At 60.8% G+C, this 17,217-nt stretch overlaps 1 protein-coding gene across 1 annotated transcript; it reads right to left on the reverse strand.

Annotated features, from left to right (window-relative positions):
* Positions 1-655: 655 nt before the first annotated feature.
* Positions 656-8,022, reverse strand: FLNA (filamin A; the record flags this gene model as incomplete). Its single annotated transcript, NM_001168801.1, is given in 14 exon segments — positions 656-805; positions 899-1,012; positions 1,203-1,396; positions 1,498-1,634; positions 1,807-1,930; positions 2,020-2,157; positions 2,694-2,894; positions 2,978-3,140; positions 3,231-3,308; positions 3,401-3,519; positions 4,149-4,296; positions 4,393-4,490; positions 4,594-4,842; positions 7,650-8,022. Coding segments are annotated over 14 exon segments (2,286 nt in total), but the record flags the coding sequence as incomplete, so codon positions are not given.
* Between the last annotated feature and the right edge of the window lie 9,195 nt (positions 8,023-17,217).

Genomic DNA, 17,217 nt, shown 5'->3' on the forward strand with positions numbered 1-17,217 from the left:
AAAAAAAAAAAAAAAAGGCTGGGCACAGTGGCTCACGCCTGTAATCCTAGCACTTCAGGAGGCTGAGGCGGGTGGATCACAAGGTCAGGAGATCGACACCATCCTGGCTAACACGGTGAAACCCAGTCTCTACTAAGAATACAAAAAAATAGCTGGGTGGGTGGCAGGTGCCTGTAGTCCCAGCTACTCGGGAGGGTGAGGCAAGAGAATGGTATGAACCTGGGAGAAAGAGCTTGCAGTGAGCCAAGATCGTGCCACTGCACTCCAGCCTGGAAAACAGAACAAGACTCTGTTTCAAAAAAAAAAAAAAAAAAGAATAAAAATTTTAAAAATAAATAAATAAGATCATAATAAAGGAACGAAACACCAAGACATGCTAAACGTGAATGAACACACAGTAAACTTCGTGGTGAGCGAAAGAAGCCAGACACAAAAAGCCACATGTGGCACGCGGTTCCATGTATAGAACATGTCTAGGACAGGCAAAGCCACAGCAGAAAACAGGTTAGTGGTCACCAGGAGCTGTGGGACAGAGGAGTCAGGATGGCGTGGAGTTTCTTTCTGGGATGATGTGAATATGCTCCACCCACTTGACATGGATGAATTGTGTGCTATGTGAATGCTGTCGAGATGGACTAAAGGCTGCTGGAGGTTGACTCACCCTGAAGGGGCTGTTGGGGATGCTGACGCCTCCCCAGGACACCATGGCTGTGTGCTTCACTGGCTTCCTGGGCACGTAGGAACAGCTGTAAGTGCCGTTGCCATTGTCCTTGACCAATGCCTCCACAGGGCAGCCTTCATTGTCCTGTCAGGCAGGTAGGAGCAGGTGGCCTGCTGGTCAGTGCCCAGGCCTGGGTACCCACACCTGCCCTGCCCCCAACACCCATGGGCACTCTACCTGGACTTGGACCCGGAGTGGGGCCTTGCCACCGTGCTTGGCATCCACTGTGAACTCTGCTGGCTTGTTGACGGCCACACCTGTCTTCTCCAATCCAGGCCCACGTGCCTTCACCTAGTGGGAGACCACCCAGCTGTCAGGGGACCAGGTCTAGGCTGCCTGAGCCACAACCCAGGCAGGGTGGCGAGGGACACAGTGCCAGGAATACTGCTGGGGATACCAGCCCAGGACCCGGGCCCACCCCCACCGGACCCCAAGCAGGAGCAGCAGGATGAGACTTAGGCCATCGCTGCCTGCTCTTTACCCTGTCTGGGTGGAAGTCCTGGGGCGCATCACGGATGTCAGCCATGAAGGGGCTGAGGCGGATGTCCTCACTGTTGCACAGCACGTGAACGGCATACTCGCCAGCCTCCTGCGGCCAGTAGCGCACATCACAGGAGCCATCACCCTTGTCGTCACATTCGATCTTGGCCTGCGATGGACCTTCCACCGAGAAGCCTGACAACAGCCAACAGTCCCCTCAGTGCCCTGGAGCCTCAGGGTGGGTTGTCCTTGCCATCGTCTGTCCCCAGGTGCCCATGGTGCAGCCCCCAACTTACCCAGGGTGCCCACGTCGTCCCCAATAGCCTCCACCACAAAGTCTGCTGACTTGCCAACGACGCCGCCCTCCAGCCCAGGGCCCCATGCCCGCACCTTCTGATTGCCACACTCGGTGCCCACCTTCACCTCGAAGGGACTGCGAATGGGAGAGCCACACAGGAACACCAAGAATCACTACATGAGCCAGCCTGGGCCCCACTGTGGCGGCCAGGCAGGAAGAGCCCGTGTGGCCCCTCATCATCAGGTGGGGAGGCAGGAGGAAGAGGCAGAATGTGCAGAGCTGGGAGAGGGATGCCTGGGGGCCTCACCTGCGCCCAATGTTCTGACCGCCCCACGTGATGGTGACGATATAGGTCCCAGGGACCGTGGGGTAATACTCGAAGCCATACACGCCATCCCCCAGGTCCTTCTGCTTCACGCGCTCCTCTCCCTCTGCGAAGACAAGGAGGGCCTCAGGCCTGCCCAGCAGTGAACCTGGGGGCTGCCGCCACCCACCCTGGCCTGGCTCCAGGCCAACTTACTGGGGCCCTTCACGGTGACCTTCAGCTCCCCACTGCCAGCGCCCTTTGTGTACACCTTGAAGTCGGCTGTCTCCTTCACCCGCACACCCTTGGGCTGGAGGCCCCGGCCCACTGCCCGGCAGGCACTCGGGTTACAGGCTGTAGGCAGAGGGGCCAGCTGAGCACCAGCAGCTCGGCTGGGTGACCCCTCCCTTGCCTCCTGCAGGGCGGGGCTGTCAGGACTGGAGGGTCCCTCAGAGTTTGGTTGGAGGGGGACATGCAAGAAAGAACTGGAAGGAACCGTGACCCCAGTAACTGTGGCCTGGGCCAGGACATGGCAGGCCTCCTCCCACCTGCTACACACCAGCCCAGAGCTCCCCGCCCTCCCTTCCAAGAAGAAGACAGATCCAAGTACCGTTGACCCCGTGGGCAGAGCAGAGAGCAGCAGGTTTCTAGACAGCTGGAGCGAGCTCTTCCAAAGGTGAAAGCGTGAGGAGAGAGATGGAGAGGGGCGAGGAGAGGAGAGGAGGAAGGGCCCCAGCAGGGGAGGAAAGACAGCAGGTGCCCAGACAGTGGAAGCTCAAAGAGTAGGCGCCCTGGGGTGGGCTGCAGCGGGACTGGACCAGGGGGCTCCCCCTCCTGTGGGAGGCCCAGACTGCAGTGCCACAGCAGAGGGCGGTCAGGGCCGGGCCTACCTTGGCCAACAGTGACAGTGTAGGGGCTGCGAGGGATGGGCACGCCGGCAAACGTGACGTGCACGGTGTGGACACCCTCCATGGTGGGCTGGTAGGTGCAGCGGTATGTGCTGTCGCCCCGGGCCTCCAGCTGAGGCTCTACCGTGCCCTTCTGTCCCGTGGGGTCCTGGATCACAACCTCAACCTCGCCCGTGCCAGCTCCTGCCACAAGGCACCTGCTTAGCTCCCCGGCCCCAGTGTGGCTCTCCCCACAGACCAGCCGGGCCTCGGCAGCCTCCCCCTACCTGCTGTAAAGATCTCAAAGTAGGTGGTCTTGTTGGCGATGTTGCCACTGGGCTCCAGGCCGGGGCCTTGGGCTGTCACTTTGCTGGCGTCACCCTGTGACTTATCCACATATACCTCGAAGGGGCTCTTGGCGATGTGCTGGCCAGCAAATAGCACAGTGACCTGTCCCCAGAAGGGTGGGCCGTGAGGGTAGGCTAGAGACCTCCAGCCACCGCCTGAGGTCACAAGCCTCCCCACTGGCCAAGGGCTCACCTTATGAGTCCCCGTCACCTCGGGGACGTACCAGACGGAAAAGGTGCGGTTCTTGTCATTATTGGCAGTCACTTTTGCCTGCAGTGGGAAGGAGCCTGTGAGCCTTCGCTAAGAGCAGCCCCACTGAAAGGGAGTGCTGCGGGGTCTCCGCTGCCAGCAGCTAGCCCTACCTCCTCCTGGTGTCCGGCCGGGTCCTCCACGTACACCAGCACCTCTCCCTGGCCGGCACTTCTGGTCTCCACAGTGAACTCCGCCCGCTTCTTCACCATGTTGCCTGTGGGCTCGATGCCTGGCAGGGGAGGGCGAGCCAACCACAGGCCAGTTGTTAGGGCCACAGCCTCACCCCTCCACCCCTCAGCCCTGGATGCTAAGGGAGGCGGGCAAGAGCACCGGTGGCATGCCAGCCCCCAGGCCTCTGCAGGCTCAACGCCCCTCCCTGCTGGCCCCTAAGTCAGGCACATTCCAAACTGGGCAAGTTCATTCAGTGTGAGCTGCGGCACAAAGCCTGGCCTTGGGACCCAGCTGTGCTCTTGCCGCTGGGACAGGCCTGTGCCTGTTTTCTGGAACATTCATTCTCACCGCACTGGGCCCTTGTTCCTGTGTGAGCTGTGACTGGGTTTTAGGTCCCTGTTACTGAGTTCTGGTTCATCTCCATTTATAACAAAGACCACTGGGTGCTACCTCCCCGAGGACCTCACGCTGCAGGTTTCTGTGACTGGAGGAACGTTTTGGCATTCTCTTGCCTACTCAGTGGAGTGTTGTCACTAGTCCCGACCCACTCCTGTCTGACTTTTGGGTGGCCTGATCACCTAGCCACCATGTAACCCAAGACCCCTCGGGACCTCCACGTTTGGATGGGACACTGTCTTATGGGTAAGACATTGGCACATGGGTGCACCCCTGGCTGGGCTCCCTCACCTGGCCCGTAGGCACGGGCTTTCTTCGGGTTCAGTTTGGGCCGCAAGGGTGCCCCTGGCTTCAGCTTGGCCTTGGGGAACTGGGACAGGTAGGTCATGACAGAATGCTCATCCACGTTGGGGTCCACAATCTCCTCGGGGGTGATCACCTGTCACGGGCAGAAAACAGGAGCCATCGGGCCTCCGAGTCTCTCCCAACTGCTGATCCGGTCCCCTACAGCCGCAGACGGGCCGGGCAGGTGTACCTGGGGGATGCCCAGCCAGTCATCCGCCTGCTGCATGGCCTCTCGTGCATTGTTCACAGGCTTGCTGGCATCCCAAGAATCCCAGTCAGGACATAGGCCTATGGCACAAGGAAGGCTGTGAATCCGGGGGCTACAGAACCCCCTCAAGGGCCACCCGTGGGCAACCCCAGCCCAGTCTCTCCTGCCTCTGTGCCCCCTCACCCGGGGCACAGCTGTCGACCAGGGCACCCAGGGCCCGGCCGCTCTGCCAGTCCCGGCTGAAGTTGGTGATGGGCAGCTGTGGCAGCTTGTTCTGGATCCAGCCCAGGAGCCTCTGCTTGGGGGTCTGCTTCTTGGCCTCCTCATCCTCCTCCTCATCCCACATGGGCATGGAGATGGAGTAGTGCAGGATCAGGGTCCAGATGAGGCCCAGGATCAGCTTCAGGTTCCCGTCCACGATGGCCTTGCTGTCTGTGAGTAGAAGAGTGGCTACACTGGGCACACAGCTGTGCGGGAGGGGCCGCTCCCAGGCTTTGGGGTCATGGTCTGGTAGCACGGGATAGGGGGGGCCAAGGAGGAGGGAGACACCCCGTCTTGACCAGTGGTAGGAAGTGGATGAGGCCCTCTCTGCCCAGCATCCCAGGGGGTGTTCAGAAGTAAAGGAGACTTTGGGGTGAGGGGAGATACCCACAGACATGCGATGATAGCAGGGTATGATTACTGCCAGAAGCCCTGGGCCCAGAGGAAGGGCAGAGGGCAGACCCAGCCCACAGATGGTCAGCTCTGGAGAACAGCTGGACAGTGTCCACAGCTGCCAGAGCAGGGGTCTGCCACCCGCCTCAGGGGCCTATGGGGAACCAGGAGGAGGAGATTGGCTCCAGCTGGCCCAGAAGCCAGGGCCCATGACCTGGAGTGGGGCTGGGGCTGAGGAAGAGGAAGACGGGTGGCCCTGGGTGGTTGGGAAATACAACTGTTGTTCCAGGGTGGGTGGGGTGAGGCAGGGGAAGTGGGGGAGTTGGGCAAACACCCTTTGGGTAAAGGAGGGTGACCCCCACCACCACCTCCACTTCCTCTACCACCTCCACGACCCAAGCCTGGAGCTGGGAGGCCACAGGCCCGGCCAGGGGAGAGGCCCAGAGCCCAAAGGAACCAGCAGTTGGGCCACATGGCCCTGACTCACTGGGGCCCATCGGGAGATGCCGGACTGGCAGCAGGAGACACTGTGGGAACCCCCTTGCCACCCACTGCCTGACCCACTTGCCACCTAACGGGCCTGGGCCTCGGCAGGCTCGCCACAGGGGAAGTGGTTAGGGCGGGTCCCCGACACCCCCCATTGCCATGGCAACCCTGCTGTGCTCTGGGCCCCACCCAAAGCTACTTCTGGGTTTCAGGCTCAAGGCAGGATGGTCTGGGCTTTCTAAGCTCATCTTCAGAAGCGCTGTCAGCCTCTCCCATCATCAGACAAAATACTTCTCTGGTGACTCAACTAGGGGGTGGGTCTATGAGGAGGGGCTGGGCCGTCCACGGCAGCTGCTTCCCAGCCCAGCAGGCAGCACCTGGAGGGCCAGGTGGGCCGCTCAAAGTAGAGTGGCCTTCCCAGTTCCCAGATTGGTCCTGGCCCCACGAGGCTGCCTTTCACTCTCCCTAAATGGCAGCGGGGAGAGGGGCTCAGAGAGGACTGAGGGTGCAAGGCCAGGGAACAAGGCCAGCCAGGGCTTCCCATCAGGCCCCCACCCCAATCCATCCTGAGACCCCTTAACGACCCCCACACGGGGAGCAACCAGGCCCACCAGGTCCATGTTAGGCCAACCTACTCCGTCCCCATCCCCCTCCCAAAAGAGAGTGTGAAGGACCAGGGCCCAGGGCTGGGAGACTGCCTGGCTGGGTGGCCCCGCCCCATCCCACCCCCTTTCCCCAGCCCCTGGGCCAGCCAGCCCCTCCCTCCCCTAATCACTGCTGCTTTCCAACATTTTTTTGCCTTATATGGCAAAGCTCTGGGAACTAGGCCTGCTCCAGCCAGCTCACAAGGAGGAGGGGAGCTGGGAGGAGGGAGGAGACCCCCCCCAAAGAGCTGGGGTGTGGCCCGCCTCCCCACATCCGGTCGCCCCCCCAACACACACCATCCAGGACTCTGAAATGACTCAGCTTGGCTAGACTGAGGCTGGGACTTGGGGGGGTGGGCCTGCCCCTCGTCTCAACTGGCATTCCAAAGAAAGAACTTCAATTCTTGGGATCTGCCCTCTGAGTGGCTGGGGGAACCCAAGTCTTGGTCCCTCACTTTCTTGGGTTCAGCAAGGGCCATTCCAGAGCTGCAGGGATAACTGGAAGGCCTCTCAGTTCTGAAGAAGAGAATCATCCCACTCCTCTCCCTGTTCAACGTCACCCCCAAGTCACCCGTTCTGGTGCCTGCCCTTCCAAGCAGCCCCTATCTTGAGAAAGAACTGGGATGCTGCAGCAGGCCTGGTCAATGCCAGCCTCTCCAGTCCAGTGACACAGACACTGGGCTGGCACAGTGCACGCCGGAGCATCTACCAACCAACTCCTGCGTGCTATACGCAGAAAAGCAAGGCCAACATGGAAGCAAGAATTTGGCCCAAGACGAACAGAAAAGTTGGCGTCCAAGTAGTCTACAAGCCAGGTCCCTCAGTCAACCACGCCCAACTCCGGGTACAGTTTTGCTAACTACGCTTCTTTCTGGCCCCCAGGTTCCCTGTGTGTGGGGGGGAGGTAGATCTAAACTGGTGGTTGGAGCCATCTCCGATGGGCGACGCATTCTCCAGGGACAGAAAGAGCCCAGAGTCCTAGACAATGGGACGCACGAGCTCCAACCCACACTTTAGAAACAAGGGAAGTCTGAAGCCAGAGGGCCCTCTCTAAACAGCTGTGGGGGGAGAGCCTGGGCCTCCTCCTCCTCGAGGATGGGGCGCAGGGCCAGAGCCTGCCCAGTGCCCGACCCCCCAGGCCCACTCCCACCGCGAGCACATCTGCGGGGGCGCGGCCTGCTGAGGATGTGAGTTCAGCCTGGGCGCCGGCCAGCCGGGGCGCGGCGGGCGGGGGCGCGTAGCGGTTCGCACGCCCGGCCGGCCAGCCCGCCAGCCCGCGCGCCTTTGTTCTCCAGGCCCGCGTGGAGCAGAGCAGCCGGGGGCCTCGGGAGCTGCGCCGCAGCCCGGAAGGAGGTGGTTTGGAGGGGTCCGCCCGGGGGGATGGAAGGACGCACGGAATTCCCGCCCCCTCCTGCCCGCCCGCCCGCCCGCCCGGCGCTTCGGGGCGTCCCTCACCGATGGACACCAGTTTGATGCTCTCACGGTCCAGGAACTCAAGCGCCACCGACACATTCTCAAGCTGCATTTGGCGGAAAGTGGGCCGCTGGTTGTGCTTGCGGTGCATCTTCTTCTGGCTGAGCACCTCCAGCAGCGCGATGAGCCGCAGCCCGTCGCTCAGGTCCGTCTGCAGGTTGGCGATGCGCTTGCTCACGCACTTCAGGTGCTCATTGCACCAGCGCGTGAAAGTGTTCTGCTGGATCTTCTTCCACGGCGCGTCCTCCGCGAGGTCCTTCTCGGTGGCCGGCATCTCCGCGTCCCGCGTGTCAGCGCCACCACCCGGAGCCGCGCCTGCTGCGCTCTGGCCCGCCCGAGAGTGGGAGCTACTCATTTTGAGGCGCGAGAAGCCGGGGGGGCGGTGCTGCAGCCTCGGCGAGGGGACGGCCCTTTAATTAAAGTCGCAGGCACCTCGGCGCGCGGGAGGCGAGGAAGGAAGCAGAGGTTGCGCTGCGGAGAGAGCGAGCCCTTTAAATGCGGGCGGAGGGCGGGGCCAGGGGGCGGGCCTCCTGCGGGGAGGGGCCGTGGGGTGGGGCTTCGGGGGCGCGACTGCCCCACCCCGCCCCGCCCGTTGGAATGCCCCCACTAGGCCCCGGGCTTTGGCTGGTCAGACGCGAAACCCGGGCTCCGGGGTGGGTCGCTGGGCCCTGGAGTGGGCAAGGATGCTCCCAGCCCCGCGGCCTCGCGTTGGCGCTGCAGGAAACGCGCCCCAGAGCGAGGAAAGGCTGAGCAGTATCTGGCGCGGGACTGCTTGGCCTGCAGCCGGCGCGCCTTACAAGGGACTTTCCTTCCCCAGGGCTCCTGCGAGGGGTGGGGTGGTTCTCGTCCCTAAGTCACTTGGGCTCTGCCCCGTCCCTGCACAACCCTACCCTCCCACCGTCATCCCCCTTCCCCGGGCCCCCAGGGCCTAGGGTTCCCTGGCGGCATCCCGGTCCGCCGCCCCGGCAGCGGCGGGAAGGGGCCAACCCTAAGAGCGAACCCCTGGAGAGCGGCGGCCCCGGACCAGGCACTGCCGAGGGCCCTTTGTGTGCGCATCACCTGGGAAGCGGCTGCAGGGCAAGGCCTGCGCCTACGCGGTCCCCGCAGACCCCCTGCCACGGGCCCGCCTTCCCAGTCTGTAGGGCCCTCGCCTGCGCACCTGTGCCCGCTGCTTCCCACCGCCTCCCTCTCTGCTTCCCTCCACCCCGGAGGATATGGGGCACTGGGCCAGGAGGCCGCCGACACTCCAGGAGCAAGCAACCTTTGAAGGGGTCCGGGCGTGCCAACGGGCACGCCAGTGGGCGCGGGCAGAGGGTGCCGTGCGATGTGTGCAGAGACGTGTGCCCGCCTAATCATTCATGCCAGTTCACCCGGGGCACTGGGGGGAGTTGAAGCCGGGGTCCTCTCCTGTCGGAAAGGCCCCTGAGCCCAGCATGGCCAGCCAGGGGACAAACAGGAGTGGCATTCCAGACCCAGAGGAGCCTGCTCAGCGGTTCCCATAAGACTTGTCAGACTCTGAACACCTGGGTCTGGGTGGGCTTCGGGTGTGGTGGCAGGTGCAGAGGAGGCCTGAGGACAAGGATCAGGGGCCTGGGGGGTTGTGTCCCCAGAGCAGTGGGGGCTATTCACTCAAAATTTTCTGGTAGATAACTCTGGAGATGGTGCAGCGGCTGCTGTGCTGAGATGTAGACTGGGACCAGGGAACTGTTGGGGATGCTCACTGCTACTATCTTCAGCCAGAAGCCAGCCTGCCTATGGCTTCCTCCCCAGCATGCACTCCCTCTCTCAGTCCTCGGTACCTCCCCTCTCCGGAATGTTTCCTCCTCTGAGTGTTTTTTTCTAGGAAGGCAGGTATCTGTCCCTCCTGCTCAATTCTAGTAATAATTAATTTATCTGCTAAAGACCAGTGAGAGGAGGAGGCTCCGGCTTGGCCAGCACGTCATGCCCAAATATGGTTGACTCTCCTGTAGCCCTAGTTGTCTACATGACATGTGGTCGGGCTGTGTGTGATCCACCCAGCACATTCACTTCGGGGCTGCCTGTGGCCCCACTGGTTTTTCCCACTAGTGGTGGTGTTAGGGGGTGCAAATGGCATTTTCCAGTACTGAGGCCAACCCCTGTATATTGTCCCCTCTCCTGACGACTTTGAGACACACCTGCACCAAGTGCACCTGGGCGTCTGGGAGCTGGGGTGGAGGTGGGAGGGAGGACTGGAAAGGGGGGACCCATACAGATCCCTCCCTGCCAGGCCCCATTCAAGACAGGTTTGAAGTTGTCCTTCTGGTCCCCCTGCCCCACTGGAAAGCAAGTTCCCAGGCACGGAATTCCATCAAGAATTTACTCTCCACTAAGGGCCATTGAGTTGGGTTGTCTGGGTTCATTCCTTAATCTTCAGAGCTCAGGGAAACTGAGTCAGAGTGACCAGTAGTCAATTCCAGCAGAAAGGGTGTCAGGAGATGGGTGCCCTGTCTTCCAGCCCTAGCTTTTCCCTGTTTAGAGGAAACAAGGAATGGGCGTGTAGAGGGTTCTTGTCCCTAGAACATAGTATCACCGCCAGATGTCGCCCGATCCCAGAGCCCCCAGATCGGGCAGTCCTGGGAAGCCAAAATCCAGCTCTTTCATATTTTCCCTTATTTGGAGTAGATTCTTGGATGTTAGACACACCCCGCCCACCACACCACCCCTGGCCCTCAGACCCCAGGCCAGACCCTCCCACTGGGAGGTATAGCCCAAGCCCAGGGGCTGTTCAGCTGGGATCCCTAAGGAGCCATTTCCAGGCCTGTGTAGCCAGGGGGCGCAGGAGGGAAGGAAGCAGCAGATTGGCAAGGTGAGAAGAGACCTGTGCTGGCAAGTCCAGGTGCGGCAGGTGAGGCTGCCCATTCCCAAGCCCCCACCTCGGCAGTGTACTCAGAGCACTTACAAATGGGTCTGCCAGTGGACTTTAACCTACTTTGCCTGGCCCCAGGTGGCATGGGAATCTGGGGACATTGTTGGTCACATCCTGGCTGGCAGTGCGCATCCAGCTCAGAGCCAATCTGGGATATGGCCCAGGGCCCGACCAAGGAACCTAGCCTGGCCTCAACCTCACCATGGCCGCCATGGAGTACAGCAGCCCAAGAACCAGCTCCCCTTTGCCCAAAGCAGCTGGTGTCCCGTGGACTCGAGCCAGCAAAGGACACGCTGTCCCCCTCCCAGTGGGCACACTGACTGAGAAGTGTCCTTCCAGGTGGCCACTCACCCTGAGTCCACACAAGTTCCTGGTGTCAGGGCCCTTCTCTCTCAGGCATGCTGTCTGTTCATGGGCACCCACGCAGGCACCAGTTTCCTGGCAAGTGCCCAGACACCCTCTTTCTCTAGGGGACCCCCCCATGGCCTCAGGCTCCCACATTCGTGGGCACAGACACGGCTCGTGGGTCAACTAGGGAAGACATTCTCTGGACACTCACTCCCAGATGTCAGGGGCGCCTCCATCGGCTCACGCATCCCAGCTGAACCTGGCCCGGACCTGGGCGCGAGCTGGCGCCTGCGTTCTCGGGCCTCTGTGCCCGCCTTCTCCAACCCCGCCCCCGGCCGACAAGGAGCGCGGCGACCCTACGGCGCAAGGCGCGAAGCCGGGCCGCGGAGACCTCACCTGCTGTCCCTGAGAGCGACCGGTGGCCGGTGACCGCGGGGTGGCGCCCGGATCGCCTTCGCGCCCGCGCCGGGCGCCTCGGGGGTTCTGTCGGCGTCCGCTGCGCGCGACGCGCCTACACGCGAATGGGCCGCCGCCGCCCGCCTTCTTGTTGGCCGCACCCCCGCCCCGCGCCCGCCCCGCGCCCGCCCCGCGCCCGGCCCGGCCTGGCGAGAAAGCCTTAATTGGTAAAATTGCCCAGGAGCCCGGGACGGGTGCGTGGGGGGCGGGGTGCGGGGGCGCGCCATGAGCTCCAGCGACCCGCCGCCAGGCGACGCCGCCCCCCGAGATGAGCTCACCGCCGGCGAGGGCCGCCAGGCCCTGGGGGAGGGAGGACTTCGGCGGAGGGTGGGGAGTCGCCTCCAGCGCCCACAGGGTCTGCAGGGCTCATGTGTAGGCCCAATCACAAGGACGTTGCGTGTCTGAGTCTGGGGGAGCCAAGCGCACCCCAGGTGGAAAGGCCCAGGCCCAAGGCCACCTTCTCCAAGGAGCCACCCACAGTCACGGCCCCCCGGTGTCTGTCCCAAGTCGGGATTGTGTTTCCTGGGGTGGGGGCAACAGGTCGTTGCAGGTGTTTGCTGGGCGCCTACCTCAGGCAGGGCCCCAGGACGGGACTGCAGGGCTCTGAGCCCTGGGATGAGCCTGACTGCCACCGATCGGGCGCTGCCAGGTCTGGCCTGGGGTGGGCAGCAGAAACAGGACCGCTCAGGTGGACACTCAGGGGCAGTCCCAGAGCCTGGGAGTGTGCAGCGGAGTGCAGCCAAAGAGCCAAGTGTCTGTGAACATGGCGGTCACAGCCACGCCCTGGCACTGCCAGGCTCTCTCTTCCTCTTCTATGTGCCCATTTCCTGGTAGCTTCAGATTCAGCTCAAATGTCACTTCCTTGGGGAAAGCCGCATAAAGCAGTGCCGTTGTAACATCTTGCCCACAACCCCCAATAAGAATTACAGTTGACACTGTGAGCCAGCACACACACACAGACACACAGATTTGAAACAAAGAGTAGGCTGCTATTTTCTATTCTATTCCAAAGAGGGAAGGGTGGAAGGGAGGGAGGGAGGGAAGAAGGGAGTCTGCTCGCACCTGCTAATTTAGTTCTGCAATCCCCAGTTTAACACTGTGGCAAGGCACTGGTTGCCCTCTAGGTCTTGCTGCCTCTGCTGGCAATGACATTTCATCCCCGAAGCCCCGCGGAAACCTCCCAACAGGCCCAGGGGCTCATCTCCAGCTGCTCCATCCAGTGTGCGTGCCCTGCTGGGGAAGCCACTTGCTAGATGAGAAACCTGAGCTCAGGCCCTCGAGGTAGCTGTGCTGCGAATCACAGCCAAGGCTATCCTGAGGAGGGAATCCCGCCCACCCACAGGCACCGGAACAGGTGGAGGGAGCATGAAAGAGGTAGTGGCTGCTTGGCTGCGTCTCAAGATCCTGGCTGTATTTGAACCCTCTCTTTCTACTCCTGCACCGCTCCCCGACACACACACACCCCCTCTAAACACAAGCAGTTCTTTGAGTCTACTTTTTCCAGGTTGCAGTGGGAACAAAGGTTTCTATAACACCAGTCATTCCTTGTGAAGATCATGACATCTCCCTACGTTGAAGATGGCAGAGAACTGGAATTGGCTCCATTCCTGCTGCAAAGACTGAATCTCCAACCAGCTACACCAACAGTAGCAAGCTCACCACCCTCGAGGGCCACCAGGCCCTGGGGGAGGGAGGACTTCAGGGAGAGTCGCCCCCAGCCCCCACAGGGTCTGCAGGGCTCATGTGTAGGCCCAATCACAAGGATGCTGCGTGTCTGAGTCTGGGGGAGCCAAGCGCACCCCAGGTGGAAAGGCCCAGGCCCAAGGCCACCTTCTCCAAGGAGCCACCCACAGTCACGGCCCCCCGGTGTCTGTCCTGGGGTGGGGGCAACAGGTCGTGGCAGGCATTTGCTGGGTGCCTACCTCAGGCAGGGCCCCAGGACGGGACTGCAGGACTCCGAGCCCTGGGATGAGCCTGACTGCCATGGATCGGGCACTGCCAGGTCTGGCCTGGGGTGGGCAGCAGAAACAGGACCGCTCAGGGGGACATGAAAGTTAAGTTTGTTTAGTATTAAGAAGATTCTGATCTTAAAGAAAACATTGGCTGGGCATGGTGGCTCACACCTATAATCCTAGCACTGTGGGAAGCTGAAGCAGGTGGATCACTTGAGCCCAGGAGTTTGAGACCAACCCGGGCAACACAGCAAGACACTATCTCTACCAAAAATATAAAAATTAGCTGGGTGTGGTGACATGCACCAGTAGTCTCAGCTGCTCAGGACGCTGAGGTGGGAGAATCGTTTAAGCCTGGGAGTTTGAGGCTGCAGTGAGCTATAATTTCACCACTGCACTCCAGCCTGGGTCACACAGTGAAACCCTGTCATTAAACATAAAAAAAAAAAAAATGCACTGTAGCTCATGCCTGTAATCCCAGCACTTTGGGAGGCCGAAGTGGGTGGATCACGAGGTCAGGAGTTCAAGACCAGCCTGGCCAACGCAGTGAAGCCTGGTCTCTACTAAAAATACAAAAATTAGCTGGGCATAGTTGCAGGCGCCTGTAATCCCAGCTACTCGGGAGGTTGAGACAGGAGAATCGCGAGAACCCAGGAGGCGGAGGTTGCAGTGAGCTGAGATCGCACCACTGCACTCCAGCCTGGGCGACAGAGCTAGACTCTGTCTCAGAAAAAAATAATAAAAATAAAAATAAAATGTTAACAGCTCAGTGAACAATCATCTACTTGTTATAGATACTGAGGAATGTTTCCATGTTGATATTTTTTCCTCATAACTCAATCACGTTGGGATTGTAAGTTATACAACATATACTGCTTGCCAGCCATTCCATCCTTAAGGAGCAACTCAGTTTTCTTATTTTTTTTTTTTTTTTTTTTTGAGACGGAGTCTTGCTCTGTCGCCCGGGCTGGGGTGCAGTGGCCGGATCTCAGCTCACTGCAAGCTCCGCCTCCTGGGTTCACGCCATTCTCCTGCCTCAGCCTCCCGAGTAGCTGGGACTACAGGCGCCCACCACCTCGCCCGGCTAGTTTTTTGTATTTTTTAGTAGAGACGGGGTTTCACCGTGTTAGGCAGGATGGTCTCGATCTCCTGACCTCGTGATCCACCCGTCTCGGCCTCCCAAAGTGCTGGGATTACAGGCTTGAGCCACCGCGCCCGGCCAGTTTTCTTATTTTTGACTTAGAATTGGTTGCACCACGATGTCTCCTCTGCCTGCACTTCCCAGGAAGAACCCCCTGGAGACCCTCAGATTTTCCTGTACATGCCCTTCCCAGACCCTCTGACGACTGCAAATCCCACCCTACCCTTGACGGGAAACTCTCTGAGGCTGTCCAGGTCATCAACCCCAGGGACCAGGTACTGGTAGGGGAATGTTCCATGAATTAATTGCTGTACTCAGGGCTCTTGGACAAGTCTCCCCTGATCACAGGGTCCTGACTCTCCCTGTATAAGATGGAGGCTCTGCTGCTCAGGAGCCTGCCTGGCTTCCAGTGGTCTGCAGTGGAGCTGCACTGCAATGGGGCTGGACTTAGGCTCCAGGTACCCACAGGGTGGGTGCAGGGGGACCATCACAGTTCAGCTTCCTGGTGCCATCTGTGGTGGGACCTGATTGTGGGGCAAAGGGGTGGGACATAAAAGGCAGAGTGCCGAGGCAGGTACAGAACGGGTGGGGGGTGCTCCTTAGGGAGAAGGCAAATCTAGAATTCCTTGACCTCATAAGGAAACAGCTTGGATCCGTATGGGGAGGGGTGGCATGGGGGAGGATGGAGCAGCACTTAGTACACAGAGGCCTCTGGGAGATGGGCCAGGATTGCAGAAGGCTTGCAGAGGTGCTGGGGAATCTGATTTTGTCAAACCTAAAAAATCCACGAGGCAGCCTCTGAGCAGCCCAAACTGCCATCTGTCCCCTCAGCTCTGAAAGATGAGGTGCAAACCCCTGCCCTACCCAAGGCTCTCCTGCTGCACACTGCCAGGCACTGTCTTCATGGACCCATACTTCCTCCCACATTGCTGGGCACAGAGCAGGGCCTTACCAACAGTGATTCCTCTTTGTTAGGATCTTTGTGTGTAGTCAAAACAAAGACCCATCTCCTCATTACTCCCCTAGGTGTCTACCTCTTCCCACCCCATGGGCAAACCTCCATGGATGACTGGTCTGTGACCCTCACCAGCTGGCTCAGTCATTCTGGACACAACCAGAGCCCTCCCCTCTTCTTCCCTTGTCACCAGCCCTCATCTGTGAGACCACAGATGGTATGTCACCTCTTCATGCTCCCAGTTTGGGGCCTACCCAGTGAGGGGCACACTAGTTGATTCCATACACCGTCAGCTGGCTTTGTTTAGAATGTGAATGTCACAGTCAGGTGCGGTGGCTCATGCCTGTAATCCCAGCACTTTGCTGGGAGGCCGAGCCGGGCTGATCACTTAAGGTCAGGAGTTTGAGACCAGGCTGGCCAACATGGCGAAATCCCGTTTCTACTAAAAATGCAAAAAGTAGCCAAGCATGGTGGCATGCGACTGTACTCCCAGCTACTCTGGAGGCTGAGACAGGAGAATCACTTGAACCCGGGAGGTGGAAGCTACAGAGAGCCAAGATCACACCACTGCACTCCAGCCTGAGTGACAGAGCGAGACTCTGTCTCAAAAAAAAAAAAAAAAAAAGGATATGAATGTCACCTCCTTTCCCTTCTCCATGGGACAGCCCATATCTGATCAAGGCCCTGGGAATCCTAGCCACAGTTCAGGCTCCTGAGCAGGCCTTGGCAGCCTTCCATAGCTCATCACCGACGTCTGCCCCCTGCCTAGACATGCTGCGCTCAGGGACTATTCCGACAGGAGAGGACGCCCCGCTGCAGCTCCCCCCAGTGCCCCGGGTGAATGAACGGCATGAAGGATTAGGCGGGCACACGTTGTCTCTGTACGCATCGCACGGCGCCCTCTGCCCGCGCCCACTGGCGTGCCCGTCGGCATGCCCGGGCCCCTTCGAAGGCTGCTTGCTTCTGGAGTGCCAGCGGCCTCCTGGCCCAGTGCCCCATTTCCTCCCGGGTAGAGTGAGGGAGGAGGAAGGGAAGCAGAGAGGTAGGCGGTGGGAAGCAGCAGGCACATGTGCGCGGGCGAGAGCCCTGCAGACTGGGAAGAAGGGCCCGTGGCAGGGGGTCTGCGGAGATCCCATAGGCGCGGGCCTTGCCCCGCAGCCGCTTCCCGAGCAATGCGCACACAAAGCGCCCCCGGCGGTGCCTGGCCCCGGGCCCACGCAATCTTAGGGTCCGCTGCCGGGGCGGCCGACCGGGATGCGGCCGGGAAACCCTAGGCTCTGGGGCCCAGGAAAGGGGGGCGACGGCGGGGAGCAGGGATGTGCAGGGACCGGGCGAAGTCCAAGTGACTTAGGGACCAGAGCCACCCCAAGCGCCGACTTCGCCCGCTCGCACGTCCCGGGTCCCTAGCGCGCAGGCCCCATCCCTCTCACCCGGCTGGCTCAAGCGCGCCACAGGGTGACGTCTTGGCTCCCAGCCGTGTCGCCCTGACTCCCGCGCGGGCCCCGCCCCCGGCCGCTAGCCAATCTGTGCGTTTGTGACTTTTGGGCCCGCAGCCCCGCCTACTCCCACTGCGATACCAGTTTGCATTGCCCTGACTCCCGCGCGGGCCCCGCCGCCTACGCCGCTAGCCAATCCGTGCGTTAGTGACGTGTGGCGCCCCTCGCGGCGCGGCTTGCTCCCACCGCGAGACCTTCTGCTCCGCGCCCGCGCGGGCCCCGCCTCCTCCATCGCTAGCCAATCCCCATGTTTGTGACGTAAGGGCTCTCAGCTCCGCTCGCTCCCAACGCAAGACCTTTTGCTCCGCGCCTGCG

The sequence above is a fragment of the Papio anubis genome, unplaced genomic scaffold, assembly GCF_008728515.1.
Source record: "Papio anubis isolate 15944 unplaced genomic scaffold, Panubis1.0 scaffold918, whole genome shotgun sequence".
Classification (NCBI taxonomy): Eukaryota; Metazoa; Chordata; class Mammalia; order Primates; family Cercopithecidae; genus Papio; species Papio anubis.